General features: G+C 36.3%; 1 protein-coding gene across 3 annotated transcripts in view; it reads right to left on the bottom strand.

Annotated features, from left to right (window-relative positions):
• Positions 1 to 17,286, bottom strand: part of Nbea (neurobeachin) — a 539,067-nt gene that overhangs the window by 381,200 nt on the left and 140,581 nt on the right. For all 3 annotated transcript variants that reach the window (XM_021158784.3, XM_029475178.2, XM_085835883.1), the window contains exons 12-18: positions 12,574 to 12,726; positions 11,311 to 11,479; positions 9,779 to 9,858; positions 8,948 to 9,010; positions 8,759 to 8,856; positions 7,184 to 7,276; positions 1,801 to 1,909 (exon numbers count right to left, since the gene is read on the bottom strand). In XM_021158784.3, the coding sequence (XP_021014443.1) occupies positions 1,801 to 1,909; positions 7,184 to 7,276; positions 8,759 to 8,856; positions 8,948 to 9,010; positions 9,779 to 9,858; positions 11,311 to 11,479; positions 12,574 to 12,726 (765 nt within the window). The remainder of the gene's footprint in view (positions 1 to 1,800; positions 1,910 to 7,183; positions 7,277 to 8,758; positions 8,857 to 8,947; positions 9,011 to 9,778; positions 9,859 to 11,310; positions 11,480 to 12,573; positions 12,727 to 17,286) is intronic.

The raw sequence follows: 17,286 nt of genomic DNA, 5'->3' as shown, positions 1-17,286 counted from the left end.
CTTGGTCATGGTGTCTCTTCCCAATAGAATTGTGACTCAGACACTTTGTTACAAGGGCTGAGAAGGGTTTGTTTTTTGTTTTTGTTTTTTTTTTTTTAGTGGAAATGATGAGATTTTTTAACACAATTCAAGACATCACTTTTACAAATGGTTCTTACACTTCATCTCAGTGTCACCTCTAACTTAAGGTGGGTAATTATTGCATAGTAGAAGAGGAAAAACAAATAGGATGTGGGGGTAAAGCTAATATTCACAATATATGTGAATACTGTCTGTGTGAAGACTATGGACGCACACAAGAAAACCAATACTCATAAAAGTTCTTAGACCAGCATAGGACATTTCAAAACAATTACAGGTAGAAGTGTTTCCAAAAGAAGGAAAATATAAACTATAAATTTGTTTTAGTTAGGGTTTCTATTGTATAACAAAAATCATGACCAAAAGCAATTTGGGGAAGAAAGTGTATATTTCATCTTACAACTCTCAGGTAGCCCTCCACCTTTGAGGGAAGGCAGGGGAAGAACTCAACACAGGAATTGAAGCGAAGGCCATGGAGGAAAGCTGTGTACTGGCTTGCTTTGGTTTTACACAACCTAGTACTTTAACCAGACTTTGGCTACTCTGTGGGTTCTTCTTTTTTCCACCCTTCTCCACCCCTTTTCTTCCACCCTTTCAACCTCCTAACTCTAGATAGAAGAGAAAAAGGATAGAAAGGAAAGGGGGCGATTTTATCATTAGATGTAGCCTCCCCACCCCCAGCCTGGAACCTGCTGGCTCAGGGGTGGAGTTTCCTGCTCATTCGTTCTGCCACGCCTACTGCTGGACCTTGCCGCTTGGAGCCACACACGTGCCCACCCTGTTACTTGATCCCGAGATTGTTTGGCGGGAAATCGGGTTCCCTCCCCCTTCCTTTAGAACTGGATGTCGGTACTAGTAAAATTGGGCTTTGAACAGGATGAACTTGTCTTGGCCTCGTTTCTTCTTCCTCCCCGTCGAGCTTCCTCTCTTTCCAGCTCAGAGCTGCCATCTCAGTGGAACCGTTCATGTTGTGGGCTGCTGGCCGGCCCCCAACAATTAGACTTCTTCCTGCTGATTAGGAGTGTCAAGTTCCTTGGGTTAAGTTTGATCTTCATTGTCAGGATATCGAATTTCTTCTTTTTTTCTTCTTTGTGCATGGTTACTTAACAAACCCTGGCAAGCAACAACCAACAGCCTACCAACCAACAGCCCACCAACCAACAGCCCGCCAACCAACAGCCTCCCATGCTACTCAGGAGCCTAGCATTTACACACCCCCTGAAAGTCTCCAGAATTCTAAACTTACATAATCACACAAACTATCTGCCATTGCCAGTACCATGCCCTGCTCCAGGGAAATCAGTCGGCGGCTGTGGACAGTCTGAAATAGCCCCATATCCTCCACCTGGGGTTAAATAACACAGTCTTATAAAATTTCTGTGTTTTTTTAAGATACTAAAATTCCCAAATTGTCATTACACAGAACTATCTGGCCAGGGGGTGGCACTGCCCACAGTGGCCTAGAAACTTCCATATCAAACATCAATGAAGAATGCTCCCACAGCCCAATCTCAGGCGTGTTTTCTCAGTAAGAGTCTCTTTCCCCAGATATGTCTAGGTTTGTGTCATGCTGACAGAAGCTAACCAGCTCAGTATTCATCCTTATCTGTAGTGACAGGGATACTAACTGGTGTAGGAGGTGATGCCCATCATGTAAAAGGGAGGTTTCCAGCACATACACTAAGAATTTCTGTCAGGTTGTTGTTGTTGTTACTTTACCTCATAAAGTGTGTTGTATGTAGTGACAGTCACAGTGTTTGTATGCAGCATCAACCTTTCTCCAAGAAGAGTGAAGAGACTATGGGTATGCATAATTTCAACCTTTCGCCTGGAATGGAGATAAACACTATCAGATACAGTGGAGTCTATGACCACATGACTCTGCGCTAAAAAAAAAAAAAAAAAAAAAAAAACCACACAAACAGATGCAGAATCATACAATTAATAGCTTTATCAATATCTACAAAAAGAAGCAACAGTTTATAACACAGCTATCTGCTAATATCCTACAACTTCATTTAAACAGTTCTCAAGGAAATTCTCCATTCAATTAAAATAAGAGACACATTCAAGTTACATAACCATATGTAATGACTGGGAGTTGTTATTTCCAGATTCTAGTAATTGCCTAAAAGGATTTTAGATTTTCAACCCTAACACACAGAATACATAATTCCAAGTCTGTAATATGGTCTGTAACAAATCTTAACATAAAAACAATCGAAAAGATGGTGAAAAAGGAAAAGGAAAAGGAAAAGGAAAAGAAAAAGAAAAAGAAACCATAAAGTGAGCCCATGGACTTGATATTGAAGTCACAGAGAAGAATCCTGCATCTCTTCAGCGCTTATGTCTGCAAGGGCCCACAGATTAAAATAACACTGCTCTATGTTCTCCAACTGATCGATGGGTTTCCCTGATGTTTTGGTACGAATGTGACATGTCCCTTGTAGGCTCTTGTATGTGAACATTTGGTCCCTGCCCAACATCACTACTTCCCAAGACAACAGAACCTTCAGGACATAGTCATGTCTCTGTCCCTCTCCTACAACACTGGAGTTACACACATGTTTTTAGTCGGGTGCTAGAAGTCTGACCCCAAGTCCTCAAGCTTGTGGAACAGGTACATTACTGCCTGAGTCACCTCCCCAGTCTAAGTTGTTGTTGTTGTTTTTTAAAAGAAGGAATTGGGTAGCAGTAGGCAATCAGAAAATGGTGTTTCTGATTTCCATGGCTGTGTTCATAATTCTATTAGAGGGGCATATATTTCTAGATTTATAATTTTGTTTCTAAATTTTTCAGTTCTTAAATAAATAGTTTTGTATTCTGTCTCCATTTACAACTTTGTAAATTATATTAAGATTTCAAAGGTAATTTAAAGTCATTAAATTATTCTCCTAAAAACCAGTAAGTGACTGAGTTTCATGTCAGTGCATGAATATATATTAATTTTATTATCTTTTCTCCTGCTTATATTCTATCTGGTATTTATTAGCAGCAATGTTGTATGCACATATGTATGCCTAAGTAATAGTCTCCTTCATTAAGAAGAGCATAGACTTACAGCGTAAGTCATTTTTAAGAATTGTTGTCTCCCAACATCAGTATACCAGTATGTTATTTCCTTAATAACTTTAAAATTTCCAATGATGCACAATCTTGCCAACATCTTATTAAGTCAAGCTTTTAAGGTGGTCACACTGATAAGTAATAAAGGAACTTTTTACATTCCTCCAGTGTATTATTAAATCTGGTTTCCTCTGCAATGACTTTTCCTTGGATATTTGTCTTCACAACTGCACAATCACAAATTTATATTTATGAATTCATAATTTACATATATAAAATATATCTTTATCCTTCATTCTGAGTCTTCTTTTAAGAAATATGGTATCGTATAAAGCACCTTTATTTCAATCACCAAATTTATTTACTTGGCTGCGGTTTAGATTTGAATATTAAACTATAATTTCTAAGAGTTTTAAAACTTTCTTTTCAAATGTTTTACTAGCTCTGCTGTCATAATACACATAGTATAAAATTCACTTTGCAAGTATCTAACGAAATGAGTGCTCTCCACAACTCGACAGTGTCTTATGACTAGCCCTACAACCCAGTCTTAAAGCATGTTCACCATTGGTGCATTCCATTGGTTCCATTTACACTCAATTATCATTCCCACTGCTACTCCCAAGCAACCATAAATCTTCATGTAGACATTGCACTAAAGGTGAACCCTAAATTATGTAGCTTTTTGCATATGTATTTTTCTGAGGATCGTATTTAGGGGGCCCATTATGTCATATCACAAAGTAGCTTGTGTGTGAACTCACATTTATTTACTCTCCAGCTGATGGACTTTGGATTGCTTTCATTACTTAGCCATAACTAACAGTATGAGAACACTCAAGGCAATGAGTGGTAAGCAGAAGAACGTTCTTCCTCTGCTCAAGTAGACATCTGAGTACGGAAATACCAGGCTGAAGTCTAGGTTACTTGTTTTCTTCTTAAGAACTACAAAAACTTAGAACATGGCTGGAGACTTTCCCCTACAATAGGAATCCATAAGAATTCAATTGTCAAGCTGGGCAGTGGTGCCACACACCTTTAATCCCAAGACTTGGGATGCAGAGGCAGGCAGATTTCTGAGTTCCAGGCCAGCCTGTTCTACAGAGTGATTTCCAGGACAGCCAGGGCTACACAGAGAAACCCTGCCTCAAAACCAAAAACAACAAAACAAAACAAAAAACAAAAAAACAAAAACAAAAAACAAAAAAAATTCAATTGTCAACTTTTGTTCTGGTTTTATTTTCACATGGTTTGATTATCTTCAGATTTTGTGATAGGCTCTTCAGCCAGAGGATATTTATAAGGCTCTCTCTTCAAGTATCTTGCAAGTTTCTCAATCTCAGTTACTGCTGCTGATTAATCTGATTTAATTTTGTTTTTTGTCTCAGACATAGTTTGTTTAATCCAAGACTTTCTTAATACCTTTACAGTTTTAAAGTCCAAGATATGGCCTACCCTAAACCATGATGCCCAGCATAAATCATCCTGCTGTGTTTATGAGTGCTACACAGATGCCAGCAATTACCCTACAGGATGCCAGGCACAGGTGGCAACATGGTGTTTTCCACAAGTATTAGTTATTGGAGGGAAAATCTTTTCATATATATTTGCATTTTTCCATTTTCTAGAAATTTAAATTATAATTTGTATTGTTTGTTACTTAAAAATCAGCCTTCATAATCTTTGCTGTTTTGGAATTATTAATTACTAGTTCCCTCTTTCTGTAGTCATTAAATTCACTATGAGATTGTTTTGTTTTGGTCTAAAGTCTAAAGTTCTAAGTTCTAAAGTATCACTATTCTTTCCTGAAGCTCTGTTTTGTGCATTGACAGCTATGTATATTAATCTAACCATTTATTTTATGTATGTAGGTGTTTTGCCTACATTTATGTTTGAGCATCATGCAAAACTAGTGTTCATGAGGCCAGAAGCAAGCACTGGAACCTCTGGAACTGCAGTTACATATGGTGGTGAGCCAGTGTGTGAGTGCTGGAAAGGAACTGGGTCCTCAGGAGAGCAGCAGTGCCCGTGACTGATGAGCCATTGCTGTTAAATATTTAGATAGCATTACTATCTGATTTGTGGGTTTTATTCTCACTTCAAGCTATTTCATGTCCGTAAGAAAAATGTCAGTATAGATCAGTATTTTAGAACTTTTCATTGATATCTACTACAGCACTAACAATCTCAGAGTCTTCATGGGTATCTGAAGGTGTATCATGGCCAGCTTACTCAGACACTTTTCGTTTTAACTCTGGCAGATGGAAATACATCAATCAGTCTATCTGAAAGCCTTAAAGTACCAGTGCTTCTAGATTCTATTTTATTAGCAATTCCATGTTATCTGCTTAACCTTCAACATTATAAAATATACTTCATCCATACACAACTACTGCTCTTTTGGCTTGCATATTACTAGGTCAAAACTAAAGGTCATGGATCTTACTATTTTTTGCATTAACATAGTCTTCCCTGTGTATTCTTTTGATCTCTATTTGTCTCAGTCATCTAAACTTTATATTTAAAAACACAACCAAGTTTTAATTCTGCAATTAACAGTAACTTTTTTCTAAGAAGGGTGAATTTAAAATGCTTTATATTTATTTTTACAAGTGATGTCTGTTGTTATATACATCTCATTTTACATTACATTTCACTTTTAAGAGTTCCTCTCTGTGTGTGTGTACATTATTCTTGGTTTTATCCGCACAGATACTCATTTTTTGAAAGCTTTCTAATTTCATAAAACTACTTACCTTTCTAAATTCAGAATGGTAAATAAGGCTCCATTTTTAATCAGCACTTCACAGTTATAAATTTAACTTCTCTCTTTCAAAATCCAATTTTTAGGGCATATTTCTAATACTTCATATGCTGGCTTCTGCATATGTATCGAAAGATGACCTAGTCGGCCATCAATGGAAAGAGAGGCCCATTGGACTTGCAAACTTTATATGCCCCAATATAGGGGAATGCCAGGGCCAAAAGAATGGGAATGGGTGGGTAGGGAAGTGGGGGGCTCTATGGGGGACTTTTGGGATAGCATTGGAAATGTAATTGAGGAAAATATGTAATAAAAATATTAAAAATTAAAAAAAAAAGAAGAAAATCCTTTTAAACTCTGTACTTGCTCCACACTCCTGCTTCTCTCAGTCTTCCTTCCTCAATTCACCAACTTATCTCATTCTGTATTATTAGGTCATGAAAAGGATGAACATTTTGGTCTTCCTACTAACTTATACTTGTTTTCTTCTTATTCCTTTCTGTTAAATGTATCCACTGTTTTTCAGCAGTAATTAGTATTTCCACTTATTCTGATTTGCCTGAACTCTGTTCTTATCAATTTCCCCAAGATTTACTCACAGAAACAACTTCATGCGCACTCACAAAGTTTGTGCCAGCATCCTTTTTGCTTTTGGTCTACAGTTGCGCTTTAGACAACATATAGCCAGGGTCACTTCTTTACTTAGGCAAAATGGACAGCACTAGGATTTGGGGAAGGACCAGGCACCAACAGTTAGGACAGTACCAGTCATGTTCACATGCACAGAATACCATCTTACAAAAGAATAAATACGTTCTGGACAACATGGTCAGCAGCTGCTACTTATGGAAAACAAATTTGGGGAAATGTGTTGGTGTAGGATACACAATCACAAAATATCAACGGGGATCACTTTTAGAAAAGAAATACTTTAAACTATTGTGTCAGTGAACAGGCTGTGTTTCCTGGAGAACTAATTGTTCTCTCTTTCAATTAACTCATGTAGATGTGTACTTCATTTTAACAAATATATTTCACTATATTCTTAAAATACAAAAGGTATCTACACTAGACTGAAGAAATTAACTATATTACTCAATTGTGATCTTGCTCTATAATCTATTATTGAAATATTACTTTAGAAAGACACATTTATCATTTCTACATTTTCCATAGTACACTGTAAATTTTTCATATGCTAAAAATGAAATGCAAATCTCATAAAAATTTCAATAGTTATATCTGTAATTCATTATGAAAACATCAACTTACTTATGGCCTAAATGCTTCAAAAAATATCCCAGAACTTTCAGCGCTTGGACCCAGATACTTTCACTTTTAGAAGCCAATAATTTGTAGATCACCCTAAAAAGACAAATGATCTTATGAGCACCTAACTAATATTACAAATGAAAAAGTACTTTACAAATACAAGTCTTACTTTCCAGCGCATTGAACAAAATTCCTGGATACATACTTAGACCATATCTCCACTTCTCTTAGGACATTTTACACTTGAACATGTTGACTTTATCCCATTTGTGATTGCTAAGTGAAACACAGGTGGACACCTACCTTGTTATTTCTCTGTTCTAAAAATTTAGAGATTATTGTTAATATTAGAATAAGACAAGGTTACAAGACAGAGATAATACATCAGAAGGAAAAAAATCACATAAAAACCCATTGCTGAAAGCTATTATGGGATGTAAGTATTAACAATCCTAACTTAGCTCTTCAAGTTTACCGTAGTCATGAGAAACACTTGTTTCCTGCCTTACAGACACAAATATATCATATTACTAGCCTCACAGTTCAGGGATGCATTATCACCAGAGTTTCTGATGTGCAATTAAAACAACAGTAAAGCCAGGCGTGGTGGCACATGCACGCCTTTAGTCCCAACACTTGGGAGGCAGAGGCAGGCAGATTTCTGAGTTCCAGGACAGCCTGGTCTACAAAGTGAGTTCCAGGACAGCCAGGGCTATACAGAGAAACCCTGTCTCAAAAAAACAAAAAACAAAAAACAAAAAACAACAACAATAACAACAACAACAACAACAGTAAAATTAGTTGTTGAGTGTACCACAGTGGTAAGCTTTGCCTCCCATGTGTAATGCTGGGGCTATGAGCCCCAGTGCCACAAGTAAAACAAAATAATAATTAAATGAAATTTATTCTATTTTTTGTTCATTCTGCTGAGAGAGCAAAAAATTTTGAAAGAAATTTCTTAAGAGTTAAATTATATGTTTAAGGTCATGAGCATTCTAATAAAGAAACTATGCTTCCCCTATCAACAATTCACAATTGCCACAACTACAGTAACTTTTCAAATTATTTTAATTTTGGTCTTTGGTTCTAAACTACCTTTCGAATATGTAATTCTCATGGCTACAGCACCACCCCTGCCTCAGTGCATCATATCTAACAGCAGCAAATAAGATCATTTCTGACGATCTTACTACCTTAGATTTTTCCTTTCTCATTCATATTGTTAACTATAAATCTTTAATACATATATAATAACCAAGATATGGATCACTGAATCTGGTGGGTCTCTGTGTGTCTCAGTGTCTGCCTCTCTCTATAGTTCTCTTACATCTTCAATTTGTGAAATGCACCCAATTCTTTATTGTCCTCCTACATAAAAAAATAAATCTGTTTTTCCTCCTATGCAAGGTCTGCACTGGAGAAATTACAATCATTTAGCTTCATCCTTCAGAGTATTTGCATGCAGTTCTCTAGCTCCTCAAGAATATGAGAGCTCGCCACTTTTCCTTTGTTCCCTTCTTACATATATAGAATAGTCTAGGGTGCACACTAATACCACTGCACTTAGGGTCATACCTTATTCCATTTCTTTGATCAAATGCTGGTATCATTGAGGCTGGGTGTTCTGACATTAGAGCCACTAACAACTGTAAGACATCATGAATATTTTCATCCTGCGTAATAAGAAATACAAATATTTAGATAAAATTTGCTCAAAATCTTTTAATAAAATAATTTAAATGAAAGATAAAAAATATGTTATACCTCATGCATTGTAAGTAAATAATTTAATATACTCTGAAGTTCATCTTCTTTCACACCTCGATCCTATGTAAAAATAGTTCATTAGTTAAAGAAAATCAGAAATTGAGACTTTGAAGAAAGGTATCAAAATCATAAAAGTAAACAGAAACGTAAAAGCAAAGTGTTCATTGAAATTTCCCCTGGTTGATAACTTAAATACTATTTTATTTCAAGTCTAAAAAGTAACTATTTAGAAATGTTAACTGAAAAAACTTAGGGTTAGGGGTGCTAGCACGAGCCTTTAGACTCAGACCTCAGGATGCAGAGGTAGGTAGACAGACCTCTGTTAGCTCAAGGCCAGCTAGAAAATAAATAAGACCTTGCTTGTCCCAACAAAAGTAGTTAGAATATTATGATGATTTCATGTTACTATGGACTTGTTATGTATTGCTTCCCTAAAACAATGGGAATTTAAGGAGTTGTGGGATCACATTTGTGTAGTATTTGTACAACTTTGCCTGCATATTCCCTGTAAACCACCTTAGTTTCACAAACCCTCCATGACAGAACACTTCAACCTTAGATAAAATGGAACACATTCCATTTAATTAGGTATTTCTGCTCTACTCTTTTTCGCATGTTCCTTGTTTTATCTGGGACATCTCATTTAGCACATGAGCCATCTTAAAACAAATGTTACCAAAATTTAAGTGCAAAAAATCCCAGTACATTTATATTTTGTAGAGCAACATGAAAAGCCATTCTTAGTAATTTAATGAGAATGATTTTTAAATTCTGGCAACAGTACCTTTTCACTCAATATACTGCAATTGCAAAATAAAGTTATTTTACCTTTAATATGAGCTGTTTCAGAAAAAGCAGCATAAAAGCCCGAAGTGATATGATTTCTTTTTGTGATGGCCGGGGACCATCTAGAAAGAAAATAAGCCATACCATTAAAAAAGTTTAATGCAATTACATTTAAATTCTGTAAATTAAGTGTTTTTAAAAACCGTAATTGTTGATGCTGATGTTTTATGATTTCAAACATAAGAATAAAACTGAATTTCAGGTTTTGGGCAATTCCACATTACTTCCAGAAATCTTTAGATTTAGGAGAGAGAGCTGCTTTAAGATTCCAATATATCAGAATTCACTTGTGTGGAACAAATTTTAGGGAAAGCTAAAGAAAGAGAAAACTAAAGTTACTACAGGGCCCTTTAAGGGAAAGCTACCAGCTGATAATACACTGAATAAAAGAGGAGCTCATGAGCCCACACTGATATAAAAACTGAAAATAAGAAAACCACAATATCTCTGATATCAGGGTGATATTATGTTGGGAAGCATCACTCTGGGCACCTGACAGAGGGAGATACATTCTATCTAGATCCATCTTGAAATAAGTAGGTGAAGCATTGCTGCAGACAGAGGGAGATACATTCTATCTAGATCCATCTTGAAATAAGTAGGTGAAGCATTGCTGCAGAATAGGATATGGACACAGTCTGAACAGGAATTTAGACCCTGTACAAGCATTCATAATTACCAGTAGACACAGGCAGCTGAACATTGTTTATTGAGAGATTAGCATGATTAATGTGATATTCCTGTCTAAAACAAAACAAAACAAACAAACAAACAGAAACACCGGTGTTAACCCTGAAAAAAATGCATACAAAACAGTTAACTTTTACCTTTGGGGAAATATACAGAGAAGCATTGGTAAGAAAACATGTTTTCTATACGTTATTTTCAACTGATACAAAGAATAATGTACATAACTTGAGTGTTTCACACAAAGAGACAGGGAAAAATGACAAAGTTTCTGAGTCAGCAATTCAGCCATCAGGTGATCTACTGGTTGTCGGTGATTTTTTTAGAATTGGCAAGAAAGGTCCAATTAAAAATATTTTAGGGACTGGAGAGATAGCTCATTGGTTAAGAACACTGACTGTTCTTCCAGAGGTCCTGAGTTCAATTCCCAGCAACCACATGGTGTCTCGCAACCATCTGTAAATGGATCTGATGCCTTCTTCCTGTGTGTTTAAAGATAGCTACAGTGTACTCACATAAATAAATAAATAAATAAATAAATAAATAAATAAACTTTAATTTTTTCCAGAAATGTCCTACGAGTGTAGTTTCACCAGCAGTGTATGATGGGAATTATTTTTATAATCTTCACAGTAGTATTGGCTTAATACAGTTATATTTTCCCTTTAAAAAGAGATCTCATTGTCCCAAAATTTAAAAAAATCATATGCAACTTGTAAAATGATATTGTACCTCACAAGAAATCAAAGAGCTAAAGGAATAACTTAGCACATGTGTGCACTGTACCCAGGATCTAAACACAGAAATGAGGTGGTAGAGGTGCTTACCCAGTCCTTTAGGTGTAATGCCGCTGCTGTCAGCAGGGTTAATAACCCAGTAGTAATATTTTAATGTGTGCATTAGCTGCAATACTGTCCCAACTCTGCGTATGGTGGTATAGATGGTAGCAGTTCCAATAAACTCAGCAGACAAGTAGGTATATAGGGAAAGTTGAACCTAATACATAATTAAAGCAAGTTTAGAGTATTTATTAAATATAAATGCCATTTTAATTCAAATACAAATCAGCAAAGGACAAACTATTATAATTTATTTTTGTGGTTTAAAATAATGTTCCGTAATAAACATTTATATTTTGAAAAGTAATAAACACAAACATCCCAATAAAACTGATTTCAATAAAGATAATGCACATGACCCAATTAGGAAAGAAGGTTCTATATCTAAGGATAAAATAGCACTGTCAATTATAAATAAATCTTTTTAAGTTAATTTGGGCTAATCTTATGAGAAATACAATGATGTGGTAGTGGCTGGTGTCTAGGCCAGCTCCTCTGGGAAGGATCTGACAGCAGCCCCCTAAGCACATGCTTCTCCAGAGGAAGAGCTGCAGCTAGCTGCTCAGAGGCAATATGCACATGTGCCCAAGTGCAAGACTCCACTCGCTTCACCTGCTGCCACCATACAGAGTTTCCATTAGATTGTGACCATGCGAATATGACAAGTACATTGATTAGAAGAGGGAACAATCATTAGCTGTGGATTCATGCCATAAACAGTGAGATGAGCTACAGTGAAATCAGGAACACTACTCACTCAGCTATATAAGGAATTTAAAGCTGTAAAAGGACAACCCCAAATCAATATATCCCCATATAGATTGATAGGAATAAATCAAATATCTGGTATACCGCATTATGCAAACTTATAGAAAAATAATGTGGCGTAAACATATGCTTATTTCAAAATATTTATGTCATGATAAAACATCTAAGTTCAAACTGACAGTAATTTGACCGTTTAAATGGTCACAGTGTTCTGTTGTCTTTTCCTGGTCTTTCAATAATATACCGGATTCTTTTTGTTGACAAGGTATGAATCATACCTAATAATATCAAAACTTAGTCCTACGGCAGGCTTAATGTTTAACTGTAGTTTTATTTATTATATTTACATACTGCCTTATAGTGACTAGAAGAAAAAAAAATGCTGAATGTTTTCTACTGGATACATTAAATCTAATAACTACACACTGTATCATTAACTTTTATTTTAACCTAAAATTAAATGAGTGAACCTGAAATACAGACCTTTGCAGGTGTGTGTATCCAGATGGCAGGATTGAACAAAATGTGGTCACAAAGCTGCTTCAGCAATGGTGCTCCATGAGATAAGCCATCGAGGTATTTTGCAAATGATAAAAACTGCTCCAAGACAGCTCTAGTTATATGAACTCTTGATGACTAAAGACAGAAACAGAAATTCTAGCTAAAAATGTCTGTGACATCAAATTACAAAATGTTTATAGGAATAATTCAAATTGTCCCTAAAAGTTTAAATTAAAAGCACAAAATCATATATTGTCTGATAGTAAAAATGTAGTTACATGAAATTTTAAGATATTCCTTTGAGAGCTAAAGGGGTTTGAAGCCCCACAGGAGGAACATCAATATGATGAACTATCCAGTACCCCCAGAGCTCCTTGGAACTATACCACCAATCAAAGAAAACACATGGTGGAAATTTTGGCTCTAGCTGTATATGTAACAGAGGATGGCCTAGTCAGTCATCAATGGGAGGAGAGGTCCTGTGAAGGTTCTATGCCCCAGTACAGGGGGATGGCAGGATGAGGAATGGAAGTGGATAGGTTGGGGAGCAGGGATGGGGAGGGGATAGGGGATTTTCAGAAGGGAAACTAGGAAAGGGGATAATATTTGAAATTAAATAAAGAAAATATCTAATAAAAAAAGACATTCCTTTGAGTGAAAGCTTGTTATGAAAAGCCCAGTCTATTTACAGTTAAGACACTCTTGTCAATATAAAGAAGTAAAGTAATTTATGCATAAGAATCGCAAAAAAAGGACAAAGGATCTTACAGAACTTAGAGTTAAATAATTATGATAATTCAAAAATTAAAGATAACAAAAGTGCTTTTATTTAAAACAGTCCCAAAGCAAGCATAGCAGAAGCTGCTGTTTTATTCCTTTAGGGCATTTCAAAACCAACAAATGCAATTAACTTGCCTCAGCAAAACTCTGCCTGGCCTGGCCTGGCCATGGTGAAGCAAGCCTGACTCATGTGGACACAATGCTCTCATTGGCTTTCAGGATCTCAGACTACTCCAGAGACTGCTGCTCAAATATGGCTTTCTTGGCCCTCTTTCACTACAAATAAAACGTTTCCTTTGACAACACTCTGAACTTCTTCACACAACATTGTTTTGATCTACCATAGTCCTATCACAAATGCTCACCTGTTATCCACAGTGCATGACTAAACACGAGAGACCTGAAACTCAGACCAGTTCTTCAAGATTATAAAGTAGACAGTATCCTATTTGTAACTGCTGAACATTTGAAATGCAGCCTGTCCAAAGTGAGGTGTAAGTTATAATGCTCTAAAAAGCATTCTTAAAAGAATAATTAATAAAATACTAAAATGATGTTTTGGAAATACCAGGCTAAATAAAATTTATTAATATCACCGGTAACTTTTTACTAAACATTTTAATTTGCATTTGATTCTTACATTGTATTTCATTTGGGCAATGCTATTTTATAATTTCAGACAAAAATGTGGTAACATAGAATACATATTGCTCTTCAGCAAAGCTTACAATCTAAACTCACATGCTAAAAGCTTGCCACTGTCAGCAAGTACTCCAATCATATTCCTCTGATAGTAATTCAATTTAGACATGTTTTGAAATTTCTGAGTGCCAGGAAAGGCATCCTCAAAAACATCACGTGGGGCCTCTACAATGCTAAAGAAAGAGAGACACTTGTCTTTTTAATGCTCATTTATGCCACCACCAGAGAGTAATTTTAGATCTATACTTCATCTTTAGAAACACTTTTTTCAAAACTGTGTTTCACTGGCCACTTAAAGTTTTACCATGTGTATGTACAATGAACTTTCTCTACAACAGCATTTGGTTTTCCTGTGAATGGTACTTACTACTTATCTCAGATCATCTATTTAATCCATGTACTTTTCTTTCCTTGGGAAAGAGAGCACACTATGTTATTGATCTTCTCTAGTTCCTTTGTAACTCCTTGGTAAATGTTTTAACTACATTCATACGAAATTCAAAAAGGGAATAAGAACAGAAAAGATACACTGGGAGATTAGAGAGATAAAAAGACAACCAATCGTTCATAAAGTGCTTACTTCGATTAACTGCTTTAATTTTTTCTATTTTGCAATTTGTTTTCACTTTAATGGGTGAAATAATCTTTTAAATGAGACCCAGGGATAGAGACATAGCTCACTGGTAGAGTGTACCCACGGCTTGTGGGAAGCTTTCAAGAAAGCACACACACGACATTTATACCTAGACACTTAATAGGAATAAATCTTAAGCACAATCATCAGAATGTCAGCATCTAAGAAATGTCACTTCTGGGTCTGTGCTGCATGACAGGAAAATGTCATAACCTACTCATTTTATTTTTGACAATTTCATATGTTTTACAATGGGTTTTAGTCCTTGTTGCCCCTGTCACCATGTCTCATTCTTCACCTTCTTTCTTACACAAGATCAAGTAAGACTTCTGTGAAACTGTCTTCTAGATATGATATGCCTACCTACTCATGAACCCATACTTACAAAGAATTGTTTGAAGCCAAGTGCTATGCACACATATAATCTCAGCTGAAAGCTAAGAATATGATGGTGTGTTTTGGAACAGCTTGGCAAGAGAGGTATCTAAAGAGAAGAGAAAAGAGGAGGGGAGGGGAGAGGAAGGGAGGGGAGGGGAGGGGAGAGGAGGGGAAGGGAGGGGAGGGGAGGAGAGCAGAGCAGAGCAAGAGCAAGAGCAAAAGAGCAAGAGCAAAAGAGCAAAAGAGCAAAAGAGCAAAAGAGCAAAAGAGCAAAAGAGCAAAAGAGCAAAAGAGCAAGAGCAAAAGAGCAAGAGCAAGAAAGAGCAAGAGCAAGAGCAAGAGAGCAAGAGAGCAAGAGAGCAAGAGAGCAAAAGAGCAAAAGAGCAAGAGCAAGAGCAAGAGCAAGAGCAAGAGCAAGAGCAAGAGCAAGAGCAAGAGCAAGAGCAAGAGCAAGAGCAAGAGCAAGAGCAAGAGCAGAGAAGAGAAGAGAAGAGAAGAGAAGAGAAGAGAAGAGAAGAGAAGAGAAGAGAAGAGAAGAGCCTAGAGCCTTGAGAGAGAGTTTGCTGGTTGTTTATCTGCAGATCCCAGGATTCAATTCCCAGCACATAGATGGTAGTTCAAAATTGTTTGTAACACCAGTTCCAAAGAATCTCTTTTTGCCTCTGCGCACCAAAAACACAACTGATACACACACACACACACACACACACACACACACACACACACGCATGCAGAGGACTCATATGCATATATTCATACATACTGAATGAATGAATGAACAAATCTATTAAAAAGGGGGCGGGAAGGGAAAGGAAGGAGGGCGCTGTGTAACACACTAACTGTATAGATAAATTTACTTGGAAACAGAATATGAAATGTTAGAAAAAAATAATTACAGTGTCAACTTGAAAATAACTAAACAGCAAATAGCACTAGATGCTATAATGAAAAACTTAAGTTGAATTAAGGGATATGTGCCCAGTAAGTACAAGATGTAATAGCTTAGCAGAAATGTTTGCTTTATTGCAAAAACCATCCAATATATAAAACATGTATGGTTATATGCTACATTAACTGCATAAAATATTTAAATTGGTAAATATGTATCATGAAATAACTTAACCTTAATATCAACTTCACTTTTCCTAGATACCAAAATGAAATCCACCAACCTAACCTAACTAAATTATATTAACTATCTGAATAGTTAATATAATTATTAACTATTCAGGAGGAACAGTGACAACATTAATTCCAGGGAGCCTGCATCAAACTATAACATTTCAACAAATATACATGCACAGAAAAGCAAGACCTAGGCTAACTGATCAAATAAGAGGGAAGAACCATGTATGGATATAAAGAAGGAAATCTGTCTCTCTACCTGGATGTAAGGGTGAACATGTGAGGGTACAGACCAAAAGGACTGTACACACGAAGATGAAGAGCTGTGGAATAAACAGACCCCAAAAGACAGGACAAAAGAGACACAAATCCTAAGATGGATACACTGTTTACATTGCTCTGTAACTTATTATCACTCTGTTTGGGAAATTTTTTTGCCTGTGGGTTTTCAATGAAAAGGTTGACTACTTTGATCCATCAGCAGGTAGTTAATAGACAAAAAGAAAATAAGGCGTGGACATTGTACAAATCAGTCCACCATTACTTTGTAGAAGACATGTGACTTACACTAAATAATCATTCTCCTCACCCTGTAGGTCTAGCCAAACTCTCTTAACAATGCTTGCAACTTAGTTTTAAATAATAAGACCTTAAATTCTTGTTATTAGCTCAAGTTGAATGTGCTGTCAGCTTCCTGCTAAGATGAACTGAGAGGCTACTGTTATCATTTGGATGTGAAGTACTGTCCAGATAGGAATACTGAGAGCTTTGTCCCTGGCTGAGAGCACTATTATAAAGGTCATAGAAAATGCAAGAAGCACTAACTAACTAGAAGTGATCACTTCAGATATGCCCTAGAAAGATGCAAAGGATTTAGGTGCATAAAGAAGAAAGTTTATAGAAGAGTTGAGCAAGGTTCTGCAAAAGACCACATGTGTATGTGCAAAGTGAAGAAAGGCTAAACAGGGAAACAACAAGCAAGGTCGGAGGAGCAAAGGCCCCGGCAGTGTGAGTGCGAGCATGGTGATTATCAGAAAGCCTCATTGGAGAAAGGTCATATTTATGAGTAATCAGAA

The sequence above is a fragment of the Mus caroli genome, unplaced genomic scaffold (assembly GCF_978045245.1).
Source record: "Mus caroli unplaced genomic scaffold, Mus_caroli_1 scaffold_3, whole genome shotgun sequence".
Lineage (NCBI taxonomy): Eukaryota > Metazoa > Chordata > Mammalia > Rodentia > Muridae > Mus > Mus caroli.
Note: the sequence above shows the minus strand (reverse complement) of the source record. Positions and strands in the feature narration are given on the sequence as shown.